This window comes from Apodemus sylvaticus, chromosome 22, assembly GCF_947179515.1.
Source record: "Apodemus sylvaticus chromosome 22, mApoSyl1.1, whole genome shotgun sequence".
NCBI lineage: Eukaryota > Metazoa > Chordata > Mammalia > Rodentia > Muridae > Apodemus > Apodemus sylvaticus.
The window spans coordinates 48,551,543-48,569,223 of NC_067493.1; the positions used below are offsets into that span (position 1 = coordinate 48,551,543).

The window sequence follows — 17,681 nt, forward strand, 5'->3', positions numbered from 1 at the left end:
CATCTATTATCTATCTATCTATCTATCTATCTATCTATCTATCTATCTATCTGAGACAAGAGTCTTGTTATAGCCCCAGCTGATCTGACCTTGCTATATAGACCAGGCTAGCCTTGACCTTAAAGGGATTCACCTACCCCCACCACTTAAGTGCTGTGACCAAAAGCATGTGCCATCAGACCTGGCTTATTTTCAAACTCCTAATACGTGTGTTTATTTACCATGTCCGTTTGTACATCGTGCACCTGTGGAAGTTAGAGGCCAAGGCAGGGATCAGTTCTCTACTTCATCCGTGGTGGGTCCTGGGGGTCAAACTCAGGTCATCAGGCCTGGTAGCAAGAGCCTTCCTCTAACCCGCTGGCCCTCTCTCCAGTGACTCCTATATTTTATTCTGAGGCAGAGATTTCAAGTCTGGGCTGGACTTGAACTCTGTAACCCAGACAGGCTTTCAATTTGCAGTCCTCCTGCCTCACACAAAGCCGCTACACCAGGCCTGTGTTACACAGCCCCTCACCCCCTTGTTTAACTTCTTGGTGTAGCTGCTGCTTTCACAAGTATGCATGGACGTAAAACATGCGGTTGGGCTGAGGGTGTAGCTCAGCAATAGAGTGTCCACAGGGTCCTGGGTTCCACTCCCCATGTCTCCAAAAACACAATTGTCAAGCCGTGCACTTTAAAACGTGTATGTTTCAGTGTCAACGGTCCCTTCCCTGTGGTTTTATAAATTTGTGGGGAGAGCCTTGTGGATGGCTGTACCCAGTGACCCTGGCCTGCATTTCCAGATTAGAGAGATCTTGGGACCTGGGGACCCCAGCAGCCCCAGCCTCTTTTGTTCTAGCCTGTGTTGTGTGTGCACCACACAACTGCTTCCCACCAGCTGTGCAGGTAACAGCGCCCAAACATTGGGTTCCTCCTATGGTAACCTCATTTGCTGTGGGTCTCAGGGAATCTGCTTGTCATAGAATAATTTCTTCTCAGTAAATTAACCGCGCGCGCATGCGCGGGACTCACTGCCCCTTGTTCACATTCACTGAGGGCATCCGGGAGACCGAGGATTGTGACAAGCCAGGCTGACAAGCTTTGGAAGTCAAAGGGTCCGGTTGACCCTTTCTCCCGAGGCCGCGGGAGCACAGAAAGAGCTCCTCCTTCCCGGCTGACCCAGGACAGGTGCCAGACTCAGCTCCAGTTGGCTGGCTCCAGTGCTCACCACGGTCCCCAGGCTCTGCTGGCAAGCCCTGGTCAGCTAGCTGCCTGCGAGCCAGGGCCGCCTCTGTCCAATCCAAACTCTGTGGCTGGGGGTGGGAGAGGGCACTGCGCCAGAACAAAGCAGGCACGGGTTCTAGGAGAGGTGAGCAGGGCTGGGGGCAGGAAAGCAACAGATGGTCCTGTCCGTGCACCGCCCCCCCCACCCCCCGCGGGGGAGGAGAGGAGTCACTGCGGTTAGATGTCTGACTCAGCCGGATCTCCACAAGCTTCCAAAAGTTAAAAGTCTGTGCAGCGAGCCCTCCCTTCTGACCGTCCTCAGTCCTCCCAGATAGGCGGATTCTTTCTTGTTTTCCTTCCTGTGTTTCTTTTTCTGAATATGTATAGACATGTGTGGGTTCAGCCTTTCCCTCCCCCACTCCCTCTGCTCTTTTGTGCTTCTTTTTCTTTTTTAAGAGAATTACATGCATTTGTTTATTGGAGGAGTTGCCGTGTCTACACGCCCCTCCTCCCACCATGGGAGTCCTGGGAGTGAACTCAGGTCATGCGGCTTGGTGAAGAGTGCCTTTATCTGTTGAGCCAACTTGCTGGCACATTTTTTTTTTCTTTTCTTATTTAAAAGAAAGTATTTTTGACCGGCCACCCTGATGCTTGTCGGTAGCAGTACAGGTTGGCACACTGACAGACGGACCACCCACTGGCAGCAGGAGACTGTGCCACACTGGGCGTAGCTTGATCTTAGGAGACCTCAAAGCCCGCCCCCACAGTGACACGCTTCCACCAACAAGGCCACACCTCCTACAGTACCCCTCCCTGAACCAAGGATTCAAACACACGAGTCTATGGGGGTCATTCCTCTTCAAACCACCACAGTTTCTGAGTTTCTCCCCTCTTCTAACACAGATGGGGGCAGCCACAGCGTCCACAACTCCCAGGTTCCCAGTCTGGTCTCCGGAGCCGACGGTTCCCCCTCCAGTCCCACCGGACACAACTGGGAGATGAATTATCAAGAGGCGGCTATCTACCTCCAGGTGGGTGTGTCTGGGTCGGTGCCCGGGGGTGGGGAGGTGGGGGGGTGGGCACTGGAGGCTGGACTGAGGGGGAGGGGTGTGCTCAGCTCAAGAGCTCAGAAGCTCAGAGCTCAGAAGTGTGGCTCTGGTCTGCATAGTTGTCCCTGCTCTAGACTAGAAGTGGAGGTGGGGGGTGGGGGAGTGGAGAATGAGGTGGGGGAGCTCATCTGGTTGTGCCCTAGGAGCTTGTGTGCCGGGTCCTCCTCTGAGCCCCATTTGTGCCCTGGGTCCCCAGTCTGTCCCTTCTGTCTTCCAGGACCACACACACAGCCCCAGTCAGTCCTTAGGGAACTGTGTCTGCCTTGTACTGTAGCAAAGGATTGTTCATGCAGTGGGCATGTTTGTTGTTGGGGGAGGGTTTTGTTTTTGTTTTTTGAGAAAGGGTCACTTTATGCACTCTGGAACTCACAGGGATTCTCCTGCCTCTGCCTCCTGAGTGTTGGGATCAAAAACATGTGCCACCATGGCTGGAAGTGTTTAGGGAATTTTTTTTTTTAAGTAATACTTTTCTTTAAAACTATTACATGTTTGTTAACAAAAATTCAGATAGTCTCAGGCAACATAATTTCTCCCTTTTGTTTAAGGGACTTGCTCTTGCTGTGTAGCCCTAGCTGCCCTGAAATTTCTTATGTAGACCTGGTTAGCCTCAATCTCACAGAGCCCTGCTAGCCTCTGCTTCGGGAGTGCTGGGATTTCAAGTGTGCGCCTCCTGCAGCCATTCTGGGGAAGGCCCTGTTTAGCTATATCTGGGATGCAGGCCCTGGGTCATCAAGGGCACTGCTGCCAGTGGCTTCCTCTGCTCAGAGATTTACCTATTAACTTTCTCACCCTGGGGAACCGTGAGTGTAGAGATTCTGGTGCCCTGGAGAACCCCAGAGAGCAGAGGTCTGGGGTGCACAGTCTGTATACAAACCCAGAGCTCTCTCTCTCTCTCTCTCTCTCTCTCTCTCTCTCTCTCTCTCTCTCTCTCTCTCAAAGATTTATTTATATGTAAGTACACTGTAGCTGTCTTCAGACACCAGAAGAGGGCGTCTGATCTCATTATAGATGGTTGTGAGCCGGTATTTGAACTCAGGACCTCCGGAAGAGCAGACAGTTCTCCTAACTGCTGAGCCATCTCTCCAGCCCAACCCAGAGCTCTCTTTGGGAGCTGATTTAGATATTACGATGTGGATACTCAGCCCCTCTCTGCTGGTAGAGACAAATGTCCCCTACTGGCCATCCCCTGTGTGGTTAAGGATCCTGGAGTTGGGGAACTGAACCTCCTATCAGGCTGTCTCTCGTCACACCTTCTTCCCTAGCTGTTGGTTGGAAAAATTGCACAAGAATTGTATTGTTTAAGTAATTTAAAACAGAAGCTTTTGGGCCTTCTGGGCCCCTGACATGGTGGGAGACCCCACCCTGCTCAGACCACAGGGCTCTTCTGCGGCCTCCCCTGGTCACGACCTGCCTCTGCTTCCTCCATCTGGCCTGCGGTTTGTCTTCAGACACCGACAAGTGCAGCAGCCTGTGGCTTTAGAGAAGTGACTGTGTCTCCCATCAGCTATGGCCATAGCCTCCTGGGAAGGGGAAGAGGGTCGTGGGGAAGGCAGGGTGGTCCCCCGGCGTGATTGCTCTCACCACGGCATTCCCAGATGTGGGTATCTGCCGCAGCCATTTTCTCTGGGACTCTGAGCTACCGAGGTGTGGGTGAGTGAGGTGCCAGCCTCAGTTCTGTGACATTTGCGGTGCATTGTTCCTCCTGGGGGGCTGTCCTGTGCATCAAAGGATACTGAGGGGCGTCCTGGAGTCTGTACAAATTGGGGTGCTGCAGTCTGCCACATTACAAAAACAAAACCCTAAGCAAGGAGCTACGTGTACACAAAGTACAACAGAGGCTCTACTGGGCGGGGCTGTACACTATAGGAGTCTCACTGGGCATAGCCGCTGGGCGGGGCTGTACACTATAGGAGTCTCACTGGGCATAGCCGCTGGGCAGGGCTGTGCACTATAGGAGTCTCAGTGGGCATAGCCGCTGGGCGGGGCTGTGCACTATAGGAGTCTCACTGGGCATAGCCGCTGGGCGGGGCTGTGCACTATAGGAGTCTCACTGGGCATAGCCGCTGGGCGGGGCTGTGCACTATAGGAGTCTCACTGGGCATAGCCGCTGGGCGGGGCTGTACGCTATAGGAGTCTCAGTGGGCATAGCCGCTGGGCGGGGCTGTGCGCTATAGGAGTCTCAGTGGGCATAGCCGCTGGGCGGGGCTGTGCGCTATAGGAGTCTCAGTGGGCATAGCCGCTGGGCGGGGCTGTGCACTATAGGAGTCTCACTGGGCATAGCCGCTGGGCGGGGCTGTGCACTATAGGAGTCTCACTGGGCATAGCCGCTGGGCGGGGCTGTGCACTATAGGAGTCTCACTGGGCATAGCTGCTGGGCAGGGATGTGCACTATAGGAGTCTCAGTGAGCATAGCCGCTGGGCGGGGCTGTGCACTATAGGAGTCTCAGTGGGCATAGCCGCTGGGCAGGGATGTGCACTATAAGAGTCTCACTGGGCATAGCCGCTGGGCGGGGCTGTGCACTATAGGAGTCTCAGTGGGCATAGCCGCTGGGCGGGGCTGTGCACTATAGGAGTCTCACTGGGCATAGCCACTGGGCGGGGCTGTGCACTATAGGAGTCTCACTGGGCATAGCCGCTGGGCGGGGCTGTACACTATAGGAGTCTCAGTGGGCATAGCCGCTGGGCGGGAATGTGCACTATAGGAGTCTCACTGGGCATAGCCGCTGGGCGGGGCTGTGCACTATAGGAGTCTCTGTGGGCATAGCCGCTGGGCGGGGCTGTGCACTATAGGAGTCTCAGTGGGCATAGCCGCTGGGCGGGGCTGTGCACTATAGGAGTCTCTGTGGGCATAGCCGCTGGGCAGGGCTGTGCACTATAGGAGTCTCACTGGGCATAGCCGCTGGGCGGGGCTGTGCACTATAGGAGTCTCACTGGGCATAGCCGCTGGGTGGGGCTGTACACTATAGGAGTCTCAGTGGGCATAGCCGCTGGGCGGGGATGTGCACTATAGGAGTCTCACTGGGCATAGCCGCTGGGCGGGGCTGTGCACTATAGGAGTCTCTGTGGGCATAGCCGCTGGGCGGGGCTGTGCACTATAGGAGTCTCAGTGGGCATAGCCGCTGGGCGGGGCTGTGCACTATAGGAGTCTCTGTGGGCATAGCCGCTGGGCAGGGATGTGCACTATAGGAGTCTCACTGGGCATAGCCGCTGGGCGGGGCTGTGCACTATAGGAGTCTCACTGGTCCTTCTACACGATACCATCACTCAGTGGCCCGTCCCTTGGCCACTGTTTGGTGTGCTGGCCGTCAGACTTCTGGCATCAGTTCCCCATCTTCAGTCTCTGGGAAGCTCCAGCCTTGTCCTGTTCACCATTGTGGAGGAAGGCAAGGAACTTTACCTTGCCCACAGAGAAGGCTGAGAAAGCCTGGCCCAGACCGATAGTTTAGCCTTTGCGTAGACTTTTTACTTCAAGCCTAAGTGGTCGTCCCCTGTAAGGATCAGACACTTTTCCGAGCTCCAGAGACCTCCTGGCTTGGCAGATTTAAGCAGCAAAGGTGGGGCTAACCTGTCTACGGCCTGAACCATGTGTCACCCTCTGCGACCTGCCCCTCTTTCTGCCCTACCACCCCCCCTCAGGCACCTCTGTGCTCGCCCGCTCACGCTCTCCTGTCTCTGTAGGAAGGCCAGAACAACGACAAGTTCTTCACCCACCCCAAGGATGCCAGGGCGCTGGCCGCCTACCTCTTTGTTCACAACCACTTCTTCTACATGATGGAGCTGCTCACGGCCCTGCTCCTGCTGCTGCTGTCACTCTGCGAGTCACCTGCTGTCCCCGTGCTCCAGCTGCACACTTACGTGAGTGCCCTGGGAAAGGGAGGCATGACGCCTTGTCAGTGATTTCAGGGGACCTAGCGCGGAACGTTCTGGAAATATAGAGAAGAGGTGCAACTGCTCCCTGCTCCCAGCTGGAAGGGGTGCGCCTCGGTTTCCCAGTGACACTGTGGACAGGCTGGGGCCTTGCAGAGTTCACTCAGAGACCTGTCACACTGGGCTACCCTGTGGTCAGGCCTGGGAGGGCCATGGCCCACATGGGTGTGAATGAAGCCCCACTGTGGGTCTTCCTGGGGCCATTATCCTGCCATCCTTTGGGGAAGCACCAGTAGAGAGTTGGCTGTTCATATGTCCTTCTTTTTCAAAGAAATTAGTTATTAGCGTGTGTGTGTGTGTGTGTGTGTGTATGTGTGTGTGTGTGTGAGTGTCTGTGTCTGTATGTGTGTGAATATGTGTGTATCCGCATGTACATGTGTGAGTGTGTGAGTGTATTTGTGAGTGTCTGATTGTCTGCATGTCTATGTGGTTATGTGTGTGTGTGTGTCTATGTCTGTGTGTCTGTGAGCATCTGTGTGTATGTGTGTGCATCTGTGTATCTGTGTGCATGTCTGTGTTTATATGTTTGTGTTTCTGTGTGTCTGTGTATATCTGTGTGAGTGTCTGTATGTCTGTGTGAGTATGTGTGAGTGTTTGTGTGTGTGAATATGTGTGTACATGTGAATATCTGTGTGTATGCATGTGTGTATACGTGTGTGTGTGTGTGTGTGTGTGTGTGTGTGTGTTGTATACCAGTACTCATGCCACAGCACATGTACCGGGTCAGAGGACAAGTGTGGAGTGGGTTCTCTTCTGTCTGTATATGGGTTCAGGGGATGGAGTGCAGGTGTCTTTACCCACTGAGTCATCTCCCCAGCCCTCGCAGCCGACTTAGAAGTAGTTAGTTATCTTTGGTGTCTTTCGCCTTCTTTTTGTTTTTAATCCCTGTTTTTGTTTCCCGAATGCCTTTTGTGGATTTTCTTCTATAAGTACCGCACAGTTTTCCCCAGAACAAGACTTTTATGTTCCTTTTAGAGTCTTAGACTCCTTCCTTCCTAACTGTATACAATGTGGGTCTGCATTTCCATCTCTTGAATGTCAGGTTTATTCTTAGCTGTCTGGGAAAAGCTCTGTCTCCAAGCCTTGTCTGGCATCTTGAGGTTTAGTAGATGTCTCTCTCTCTCTCTCTATCTCTCTCTCTCTCTCTCTCTCTCTCTCTCTCTGGTATTTGTGGTGTGTGTGTGTGTGTGTGTGTTCCATGGGTGGCCTCCTTGAAGACGCTTTTCACTCTGTGGCTGCAGGTCCATGCTACCCTGGAGCTCTTCGCCCTCATGGTGGTGGTATTTGAACTCTGCATGAAATTGCGGTGGCTGGGCTTGCACACCTTCATCCGGCACAAGCGCACCATGGTTAAGGTAATGTAGCTTATCTTCCTTCTGGGCCCTGTCACATCAGCGTCTACGGCTCCATTTAAAATCCCCAGGCCCCAGTGTATGCTCCGGAGTGTGGCCAGGTGAGGTGATTTGCATATGCCAGGAACCTATAGGGTTATGTGGGGGCAAATGCCCTGGCATCCCCAAATGAGCAGGGCTGGAAAGAGCTGAGTCCTGAAGGCCTTCCTGGTGCTGTGAGGTTGTCGGGAGAACATCAGTGGGCACCCAGGGTGGTGTTTCACTGTCGAGAGGACCCGCACGCGCGCACACACACACAGCTTCATCTCAGGCCACATCTGTACCGGCCGCAGGAGGGCTCACTGATGTTGTTGAGAGAGGCAGAAATGGAAGGAGCCCTGCTGGTCCCTGTGCTCATCGGTGTCTGCTCAGTACGATGGAGGCTGGGTCAGGGAGCTAAGCGTGTCCTGACCTGTCATCCCCAGACGTCTGTCCTCATGGTGCAGTTCATCGAGGCCATTGTGGTGCTGGTGCGGCAGACGTCCCACATGCGGGTGACCCGGGCACTGCGCTGCATTTTCCTGGTGGACTGTCGGTACTGTGGCGGTGTGCGGCGGTAAGGCCCGGGCACTGGGTAGGCAGGGCCCTCCCCTGTCTGGGTGTGTCACCTCTCCAGCCCTGCAACTGTAGAGTCAGGCAGACTTCTCAGCCCTGTCCTGCAGGCTCCTCCCACCCAGTTCAGAGCCCTGAACTCAAGAGCCGACCCGACCCAGAATTAAACCCAGCCTTGGAGACTTCATCTGGTTACTTGGCCAGGGACGTGCTGATGACAGGGAATTGACCCTTTATGTCCAAAGCTAGAAACAACTATCCTGGGGTGTGTGGCTTAGTATGCGTGTGTGCATGTCCCCCACTTCCTGTGGATAATGACCTTGGACCCGAAGGTGATGTAGCCTTCTGCCATGCCTTCCCTCTTAAGGGACCGTCACCTGGTGGAGGTGACTGAGCTAGAGCACACACACACACACACACACACACACACACACACGTACACACACATGTACACACATGCACACGTGCACACACACACATGTACACACACGCACACATGTACACACATGCACACGTGTACACACACACACACACGTACACACACACACACACACACACACACTGTTGTTGTCCCCCTAACCTGCTGAGTGGAGGCCTCGGCTCGGGTACATTAGGACTGAGCTAAGCATGGTGCCCTTCTGGGTCAGTAGGTCATGTATACCAGACGCATCTCCACTAGCGCATCCCTCCACCTCAGCCCTCCCACCCCGCCTCCTCCCCTCAGCTGACCATCTTCTTCCCCAGCAACCTGCGGCAGATCTTCCAGTCACTGCCGCCCTTCATGGACATCCTCCTGTTGCTGCTCTTCTTCATGATTATCTTCGCCATCCTTGGTGAGCGCCCCGGATCCTGCCGGCCGGTCTTCAGTCTCAGGCCCCATAGGCTGAGAAGGCTGCTATCTGGCGCTTCTCACTACATCCCCACGTGGTAGAGGGGCCGGCGCAGCTGGGTCTCGCTGTGTAGCCCGGGCTGGCTTAGAACCCTCGAATGTCTTGCCTCAGTCTCCTGAGGAAGGGAGGCGTAACATCCCTGCCCAAGGCCTGGCTTGCCTTTTGCATGATTGGCTGCCGTGTGCTCATAGTGCAGAGCTAACTATGAGCAGCCTGCATATATGATCCAGCCCACGGATGGGATCTGTTTAGGTTGAAAACCTCGAACTGTCAGCCTACAATTCAATCTTACACAATAATAATGATAATAATAATAATAATAATAATAAACAGATTTCCAGCCCTTTTTAAAGAATAGAACTGAGAAAGCCTAGTTCCTAGGTGTCAGCAGGCTTGCACACAGGGGCATGACCCCCATTTGCTGGCTTGTGTGTTCCCCAGAGCCCTGTAGTCCTCACCGAACCCTCCCTCCCCTCCCCCCAACTCTGCTCTAACTCCAGTCTTGGTCTGTTTTTCTCCCACATTCTAGGTTTCTACTTATTCTCCACGAACCCTTCCGACCCTGTAAGTAATGCATTCTTGGTCCCTTGTCAGACGGGGTAGCCGGGAGGACCCTGGCCATGTTAGGAAGGGCTCCCTGCCTGGTTTCTGGTTCCCAAGAGTCCCCCAACCCTCAGACCTGAGCCACAACTTTCCCTGAGAGCCGAGGGGACACCCCCCTCTCTGTTCTTACAGGTGGGTGGGGTGGGTGGGCGGAGCTTCCAGGATCAGGTTTGGAAAGTTGGGGCATTTCAGCACAGTGGAGGAGGGGAGCTCCTCACAGGGACACGTGACACGTGACACCCGGGAAGCTCCCTCATTCCCTTAGCTGGTAGCCTGCTCCTTCCATCAGCGCAGGCTCAGAAAGCACAGGCTCCCGTGTGCACCATACCTCTGCCCTTGCATTCTGAGGCGGAAGGGGGAGAGGCACTCCGGAGGAGACTGTCCAGACCTGACAACACCCCCCAACCCTTCCCTTGCAGTACTTCAACACCCTGGAGAACAGCATCGTCAACCTGTTCGTTCTCCTGACCACAGCCAAGTAAGTCTGGGGTCACTCCCACCACTGACCTATGTCCCAGCTCCAGCCCAGAGATGTTTCTCGCCTCGCCTCGCCTCCCCCCCACCCCCACCCCCATTCCCTGACCCCTGGGTCTCAGTGCACACAGGGCTGAGTGGAGGGAAGGGGGTGATCTGGGAGTGCGGGGGGGGGGGGGCGGGGAGACAGCTGTCCCTCACAAGGTGCATCCTTAGAGGCTAAGGTGCCCCTCCGCCACGCACACAGCTTTCCAGACGTCATGATGCCCTCCTACTCCCGGAACCCCTGGTCCTGCATCTTCTTCATCGTGTACCTCTCCATCGAGCTGTACTTCATCATGAACCTGGTGAGTGTCTCCCTTGGCTCCACCGCAGTAGTGGGCCCCTCGGACGTAGACGTGGGGACACCAAGCAGGTGCGTCCCAGGCCCACAGTCTGGTGTGGCACTCTGCAGAATGCTGTGAGGATGGCTGGGGTTTCCCAGCTCTGTGTGGCCACTTTGTAGATGGTGCTGGATCTTTTCTTACCCTATGGTGAGAATTTTGCCCTAAGGAAACCAGCCAGGCTCTGTGCAGAGAGGACTGTGTACAGATCCAATGGCACTGCATCCTGCCCCTCCGTGAATCTTGAGAAAAAAATCTATGCAGGGTGCATCCTGTGAGGGGCACGGAGCTCCTGCTCACACTGATGCCGTGAAGACACTTGCCGGGGCTCAGGGCCACCAGGAATGTTTGCTGACAGCACAGGCCATAGCCAACACCAGGCCGAGACCCACAGCAACAGCGGAGTGAGCAGAGACCAGGGCGTCCCATAGCCTTTGGGTTTTGTGGTGCCGTGAATCAAACCCAAATCCTCTCAGATGCTGGCCAAGCTCTGTACCCCTGGGCCACCCCAAGCCTGCTGGATTTGAGATTACAGGGGTGGGCCAACACACCTGGCTTTATGTGGTGCTGGGCATGGAACTGGGGCCTCGTCCATGTTGGGCAAACACTCTGCCAGCTGAGCAATGTACTGCCCTTGGGGAGGACCTGGGCTCCATTCCCAGCACATAGTGACAATCAGGAAGCAGGAGCTGATGCAGAGGCCATGGAGGGATGTCACTTACTGGCTTGCTTCCCCTGGCTTGCTCAGCTTGCTCTCTTATAGAACCCAAGAGCACTGGCCCAGAGATGGCACCACCCACAAGAGGTCCTCCCCCCTTGATCACTAATTGAGAAAATGCCCCACAGCTGGATCTCATGGAGGCACTTCCCCAACTGAAGCTCCTTTCTCTGTGATAACTCCAGCCTGTGTCAAGTTGACACACACAACCAGCCAGTACAATTGACCCCTTGTCAACTTGATACACAAACACATCACTATTAAGCCTCAACCCTTACTTTCTTATTCATCCCCAAGATCTAAATAACTTTAAAAGTCCCACTGTCTTTACATATTAAATTTTCAATCCCTTTAAAACATCCAATCTCTTTTAAAATTCAAAGCCTTTTTACAATTAAAAGTCTCTTAACTGTGGGCTCTACTAAAGTACTTTCTTCCTTCAAGAGGGAAAAATATCAGGGCACAGTCACAATCAAAAGCAAAATCAAACTAACCGTCCAATGTCTGGGATCCACTCAGGATCTTCTGGATTCCTCCGAGGGTTTGGGTCACCTCTCCAGCTCTGCCCTTTGTAGCAGTTCTTCTGACCTCCAAGGACTCCTGCACACGCATCTGCACACACATCTGCACACGCATGCTGCACACGCATCTGCACACACATCTGTACACGCATGCTCAAGCACACACATATGAATTAATAAAATCAAAAGATAGACAAGAAGTGAAAATGCTCTCTCTGTGGTTTGGTGAAATCTGAAAATTTGAAGACTTAACAAAGAAAGTTCTTTCCCCCTCTCTCCTCCCTCCCTTCCTCCTTCCCTCCCTTCCTCCCTCCCTCTCTCTCTCCTTTCCTACCTTCCTTCCTTCCTCCCTTCCTTCCTTCCTTCCTCCTTCCCTCCCTCCCTTCCTCCCTCCCTCTCTCTCTTCTTTCCTACCTTCCTTCCTTCCTCCCTCCCTTCCCTTCTTCCTTCCTTCCTTCCTCCCTCCCTTCCTTTCTTCCTTCCTTCCTCCCTCCTTCCCTCCCTCCCTCCCTTCCTTCCTTTCTTCCTTCCTTCCTTCCTCCCTCCCTCCCTCCCTCCCTTCCTCCCTCCCTCTCTCTCTCCTTTCCTACCTTCCTTCCTTCCCTCCTCCCTCCCTCCCTCTCTCTCTCCTTTCCTACCTTCCTTCCTTCCTCCCTCCCTCCCTCCCTTCCTTCCTTCCTTCCTTCCTTCCTTCCTTCCTTCCTTCCTTCCTTCCTTCCTTTCTTCCTTCCTTCCTTCCTTCCCTCACATCACAAAGTAACACACCAGCTGCCTCCTGAAGTGGTTTTAAGTTGTCATCTACTGAGAGGCACCAGGAGAAGCAGACTCTTTTTCTTTACTCTCACCATAGTCTCTGGAGACTCGAGAAACCCCACAAGGCAAGGGTCTCCTCCCCACCAACCGGCAAGCAACGCCACAGCGGACACTGACTGGTGTCCTCAATACAGTTCCGTGTGATGCAGTCCACTGTCACTCACCTCTGTGGGTGACATTTACTCTGGGACTAAATATGCGTGGCCATGGCCTGGGAACACGGATCGAGGTTACCCCAAACCCCGTGTTCTGGGAGTAACTCTGCCACCATGAGAGTTTGTCTGAACAGAACAAAGACATGTCATAAGTCAAGGCACTTTTCAAATACATTGGTGGAAACACCACTAAGGAGAAGGCCAATTCTGCCGTGGACCTCCTGTGCTGACTGAGGGTGTTTGTAGCCTTTGGATCGACGCTCTATTTGTACATACGTTCTGAAGGATTTCCCTAATAGCCACCAAGGCGTTAAGTCAGTGCAGAGGTGCATAGGAAATGGCTGTGAAGAACCCTGGGCTCACTCCCCGGAACTTCAGGCAACTGTAAGCACCAGAAAACAAATTCCTTTGCTTCTGGCTCACTAGCTACATATCGGGGTTTCCCCGTCATTTTCTCAAGTGACTCGCAGAACCAGGGAGAAGTGTTTACAGCTTTTCCGTAAAGGAATTGTGAGGAGTACAGATGGAGGTTTGCGTGGGCACCCTCCCGCCCTCTCCAGACATCCCCCTGCAGGAACCTCCCTGTGTGAGGCTCTCTGGAGCACCCCCAAACTCTGTTTTCACAGAGACTCCATCACACAGGCATGATGGGACAGCCACAGGAAACTGTATAGAAAGGGTGGCTGCCAGGCTGATTGGACAAAGCCTGTGTCTGTCAACATTCCCTTCTAGAAAGAGGCGGGACTTTGGGATACCAATGTTCGGATGAGTAGAACGAGGGAAAAATCAGAGAATTTCCATGTGGCTGGCACTGAGTCTGAACAGCTGGGAAGGCTTGGGCTTGGTGCCACATGCCTGTAACCCTGGCACATGGGAGGTGAGGCAGGGGGATATCAAGTTCCAGACTAGCCATGGCTATATAGTAAGACTATATCTCAAAATCTAAGAGAGAGGGCCAGGGGGATAGCTCAGCAGGTAAAGGTACTTTTCTACAAGCCTCACAGCCTGAGTAGGAAAAGCAAACCCTGTCCCCCCAATTGTCTTCTGACCCCCCTCCACACACTGTAGCATGCAGCACACACAGACACACACATGCATGCATGTGTAATTATTTTTGGTAAGTCGGGGGTGTTTTTGGTACCCAAACATACCCCTGTCTTTATTCTCATCTGTAGCTCATCTCCTTAGAACAGTCCAACCACAGGGCTGAGTAAACTTACGACAGAGCTTGTCTGCCCATGCACCCTAAGTCTTTCCTATGTCCCCTGCCTGGGGACAGAGGGTGACCCCTGGATCCTGCAGGCTCCCTCAGGACAGCCAAGGACTCCATGCTTGTCCTTCACAGCTCCTGGCCGTGGTGTTTGACACCTTCAACGACATCGAAAAGCACAAGTTCAAGTCTTTGCTGCTGCATAAGCGGACGGCCATCCAGCACGCCTACCGTCTGCTCATCAGCCAGCGGGTAGGGCCGCGGGGGCAGGGTCACAAAGAGGGACTTCATTCTCTCCCCCTACCATTTTGGCTTGGCAGAGCTAGTGACCCTGTGGCCGTCGTATTGCCCATGGGAGAAATGGAGGTGCCGTCTGTGTCCCCACGTCCCCCTGTTCTACCGACTGCCCTCCCTCTCCCACAGAGGCCGGCCGGCATCTCCTACCGGCAGTTCGAAGGCTTGATGCGCTTCTACAAGCCCCGGATGAGTGCTAGGGAGCACTTCCTGACTTTCAAGGCCCTGAATCAGAGCAACACACCTCTGCTCAGGTAAGAGCGAGGCAGCGGCATGTCAGGGCAGCGCTACCAGACTTTCCAAACCTATGGTGAAGTGGTTCCGGGCATTAGGAGGTGGGTGTGGGGAAGCCTTTGAGAGATGCGGATTACACCACAACTCTGGCATGGTCATGTCCCCTGGTAATCTCTTACAAGCCACAGAAGCCAAACAATAGTCTGTTTTCAGTCTAGGCTGAAAAGAAATGTTTGAGGCTGGGTGCGATGTTGCCTGTCTCTGTGGCCTGAGGCAGGAGGATCGGAAACTTAATGCTGCCCTCAGCTATGTAGAGGGTTTGAGACCAGCTTGGACTATTTCAGACCTTGCCAATACTACTACTACCACTACTGCTACTAACAACAACAATAATACGCTGGGTGGTGGTGGCGCACGCCTGTAATCCCAGCACTTGGGAGGCAGAGGCAGGCGGATTTCTGAGTTCAAGGCCAGCCTGGTCTACAGAGTGAGTTCCAGGATAGCCAGGGCTACACAGAGAAACTCTGTCTCAAAAAACCAAATAATAATAATAGTAATAATAATAATAATAACAATAATAATAATAATGAAGGCAAGTTGGCTCAGCAGTGAAAGCACTTTTGCCAAATCTGATGACTTGAGTTTCATTCCTGGGACCCACATGGTGGAAGGAAGAATCAGCCCCTGAAAGTTGTCCCCCGACCTAAGGGAAAGCGTCCACCCCTCACCCTCCCACTCCCCCCCCCCCCCAGGCACACATGCATGTGTGCACCAGAGCTTGGAGGACTGGGAGTTCCCCCTGCTCTGAAAGTGAGGGCAGCAGGCTCTTTGAGCAAGACTTATTCTGCCAGTCCCCAGAGGACTCTCTTGCCCTCAGGGGCCGCCTCTGCAGGACAGAGGTAGTCAGGGCCAACTGAGTCATCCTAGCCCGGGGAGAACAGAGGCAATCGGAGAACAGAGGCAATCAGCTCGGGGCTAGGTCCCGTAGGGTGTCCATCTTCCTGTGAGGGGCAGCCTTGGGCAGGTGGGAGGAGCAGAGGATCAGTGTCCCACGTCACCTTCCATCCTTTCACTTTGCTTGTGACAGCCTGAAGGACTTCTATGATATTTATGAAGTTGCTGCTCTGCAGTGGAAGGTGAGTGCCCCTGCATCCACGCCCAGCAGTGAGGAGGGCAGCTCAGCCTTCAGTGGCTCGCGTACCTCAGCCCCAGCTACTGGAATCCAGACCCCCACGACCCAGCCTTCCCAAGGCTTCTCTGAGAGAACAGCCAAGTGCAAATGTGGTCCACACGTGGGCCTCAGCCCCAGCTGTCCAGTTTATCATCCTGATCCCTAAACGTCACTGCTGCTCCCAGTTTAGCAGCAGGAGCAGGAGGCTAGCCCCTGTGGAGGACTGGGCTAGGCTCCGGTCCCCCGCCCTGCCCTCACCTCCTCTGGGTCCTCTGCACTGCAGGCAAAGAAGAACAGACAGCATTGGTTTGACGAGCTTCCCCGGACAGCCTTCCTCATCTTCAAAGGTGAGTGTGGGGGACCAAGCATGGAAGTGAGCAGTCAGCTCAGGGAGGACCGGGAAGGACCCGGATCAGCAGTTCAGAATCCAAGGGCCAGGCAGGCGCCCGTAACCACAGCAAGGCAGAGTCTCAGACAACAGGAAGATGGCAAGTTTGCGATCATTCTGCGCTACATAGCAAACCCCATTTCGAAAATAAACAAACATGGGCAGTGGTGGTGCAAGCCTTTAATCCTGGTTCTTGGGAGGCAGAGGCAGGTGGATTTTTGAGTTCGAGACCAGCCTGGTCTGCAGAGTGAGTTCTAAGACAGCCAGGGCTATACAGAGAAACCCTGTCTCAAAAAACCAAAATAAGTAGATAAACAAACAAATAAGTAAAAGAATGTTAAGCCAGATACCCACTGTTTTTCATGGTATAGTCACCTTTTAGTTGAAGGCCAGGTTTGTTTTGTTTTGAGACAGAGTTTCTCTGTGTAGCCCTGGCTGTCCTAGAATTCACTCTGTAGACCAGGCTGGTTTCAAACTCAGAAATCTACCTGCCTCTCCTCTGCCTCTGAGTGCTGAGTGCTAGGCTAAAGGTACATGCCCATGCCCGGCCTACCTGGAACCCTCTAACCTTTACATTTTCTTCTTTTCAAACAGGGATTAACATCCTAGTGAATTCCAAGGCCTTCCAGTATTTCATGTGTAAGTGCAAACCACCACATCTCTGGGCCCCTGTCCTCCCGAGTCCTTTGTTCTTGAAGGTAGAGAGACATGAGATCAGAAGGTGCCAAGCACCGGGTTCTGTCCCCAGTACTCCTCAAAAAACAAACAAAACAAAAAGTCAGCAAATCTAGGCACGCCTGGATCGCCACGCTTTTTACGCACACGTGTAGTCACTTCTTGGTCCTCTGCTCCCTTCCTTCACCCCCTCACTTCAGTTCTGTGTCTCTGTTGCACGCCTGGGTCCTTTGACAGGGCCCCTCCTGTCTCAGATTGCTTCCTCAGCAGACACGAGCCCTTCACCGAGTTTAGTTAAGGAAGTGGGTCTGTTTTCACTCTGCCCGCGTATCTAAGTCCTTATAATTTGGTACTTAAGTTCAGAGTCGTGTGGTCTGACATAGTAGCCATAGAACATGAAATTCTCCACGTTTAAGCCAGTTGAGGGGTGGGGAACCTAGCTGAGCGTGGTGGCTCATGACTGTAGTCCCAGCACTCGGGAGGCTGAGTGGTTGTCACAGATTCAGGGCCAGTCTGGCCCAACAGCAAGCTCTTATCTGAAGAAAAAAAATTCAGCGGCTGGAAATATCACTTGGTGGCAGAGTGTTCACCTGTCATGTCCCCGGTTCCCCCAGCGTCACACAGAGGTAATTATAGAGTAACAGACAGTTCAAGGCCCCAGCATGTCTCATGCACTCGACAGCCAGGAGGGGCTGGGGCAGCACCCTCTGAGCTTCCGCGGATTCTGTCCGGCCGCGGAGCTCTGATTCCTTCTGAGAAGACATGATGTTCAGAGGCCACGGTCTGAGGAGCAGACTGACTGCTCCCAGGCTTTCTGCAGACGCAGCCAGGGTTCTGTTTATTATTGACTTAGTACTTATTTGTGAAGGTGATCATTTGATTCAGAGGTCTTATTTGAAGCGAGGAGGCAGAAACCCATAGAAACACAGCTCCTCTGTAGATTTTCTTTTTATTAAAAAAAAAAAAAAAG

General features: G+C 53.5%; 1 protein-coding gene across 2 annotated transcripts in view; it reads left to right on the forward strand.

The window, feature by feature from the left end:
* Tpcn1 (two pore segment channel 1) overlaps window positions 1–17,681 on the forward strand; it is a 55,501-nt gene that overhangs the window by 25,138 nt on the left and 12,682 nt on the right. For both annotated transcript variants that reach the window (XM_052167489.1, XM_052167490.1), the window contains exons 3-15: window positions 2,107–2,234; window positions 5,991–6,167; window positions 7,481–7,594; window positions 8,056–8,186; window positions 8,927–9,015; window positions 9,602–9,636; window positions 10,095–10,153; window positions 10,397–10,496; window positions 14,085–14,201; window positions 14,373–14,497; window positions 15,565–15,613; window positions 15,932–15,995; window positions 16,631–16,675. In XM_052167489.1, coding sequence (XP_052023449.1) covers window positions 2,107–2,234; window positions 5,991–6,167; window positions 7,481–7,594; window positions 8,056–8,186; window positions 8,927–9,015; window positions 9,602–9,636; window positions 10,095–10,153; window positions 10,397–10,496; window positions 14,085–14,201; window positions 14,373–14,497; window positions 15,565–15,613; window positions 15,932–15,995; window positions 16,631–16,675 — 1,233 coding nt within the window. The remainder of the gene's footprint in view (window positions 1–2,106; window positions 2,235–5,990; window positions 6,168–7,480; window positions 7,595–8,055; window positions 8,187–8,926; window positions 9,016–9,601; window positions 9,637–10,094; window positions 10,154–10,396; window positions 10,497–14,084; window positions 14,202–14,372; window positions 14,498–15,564; window positions 15,614–15,931; window positions 15,996–16,630; window positions 16,676–17,681) is intronic.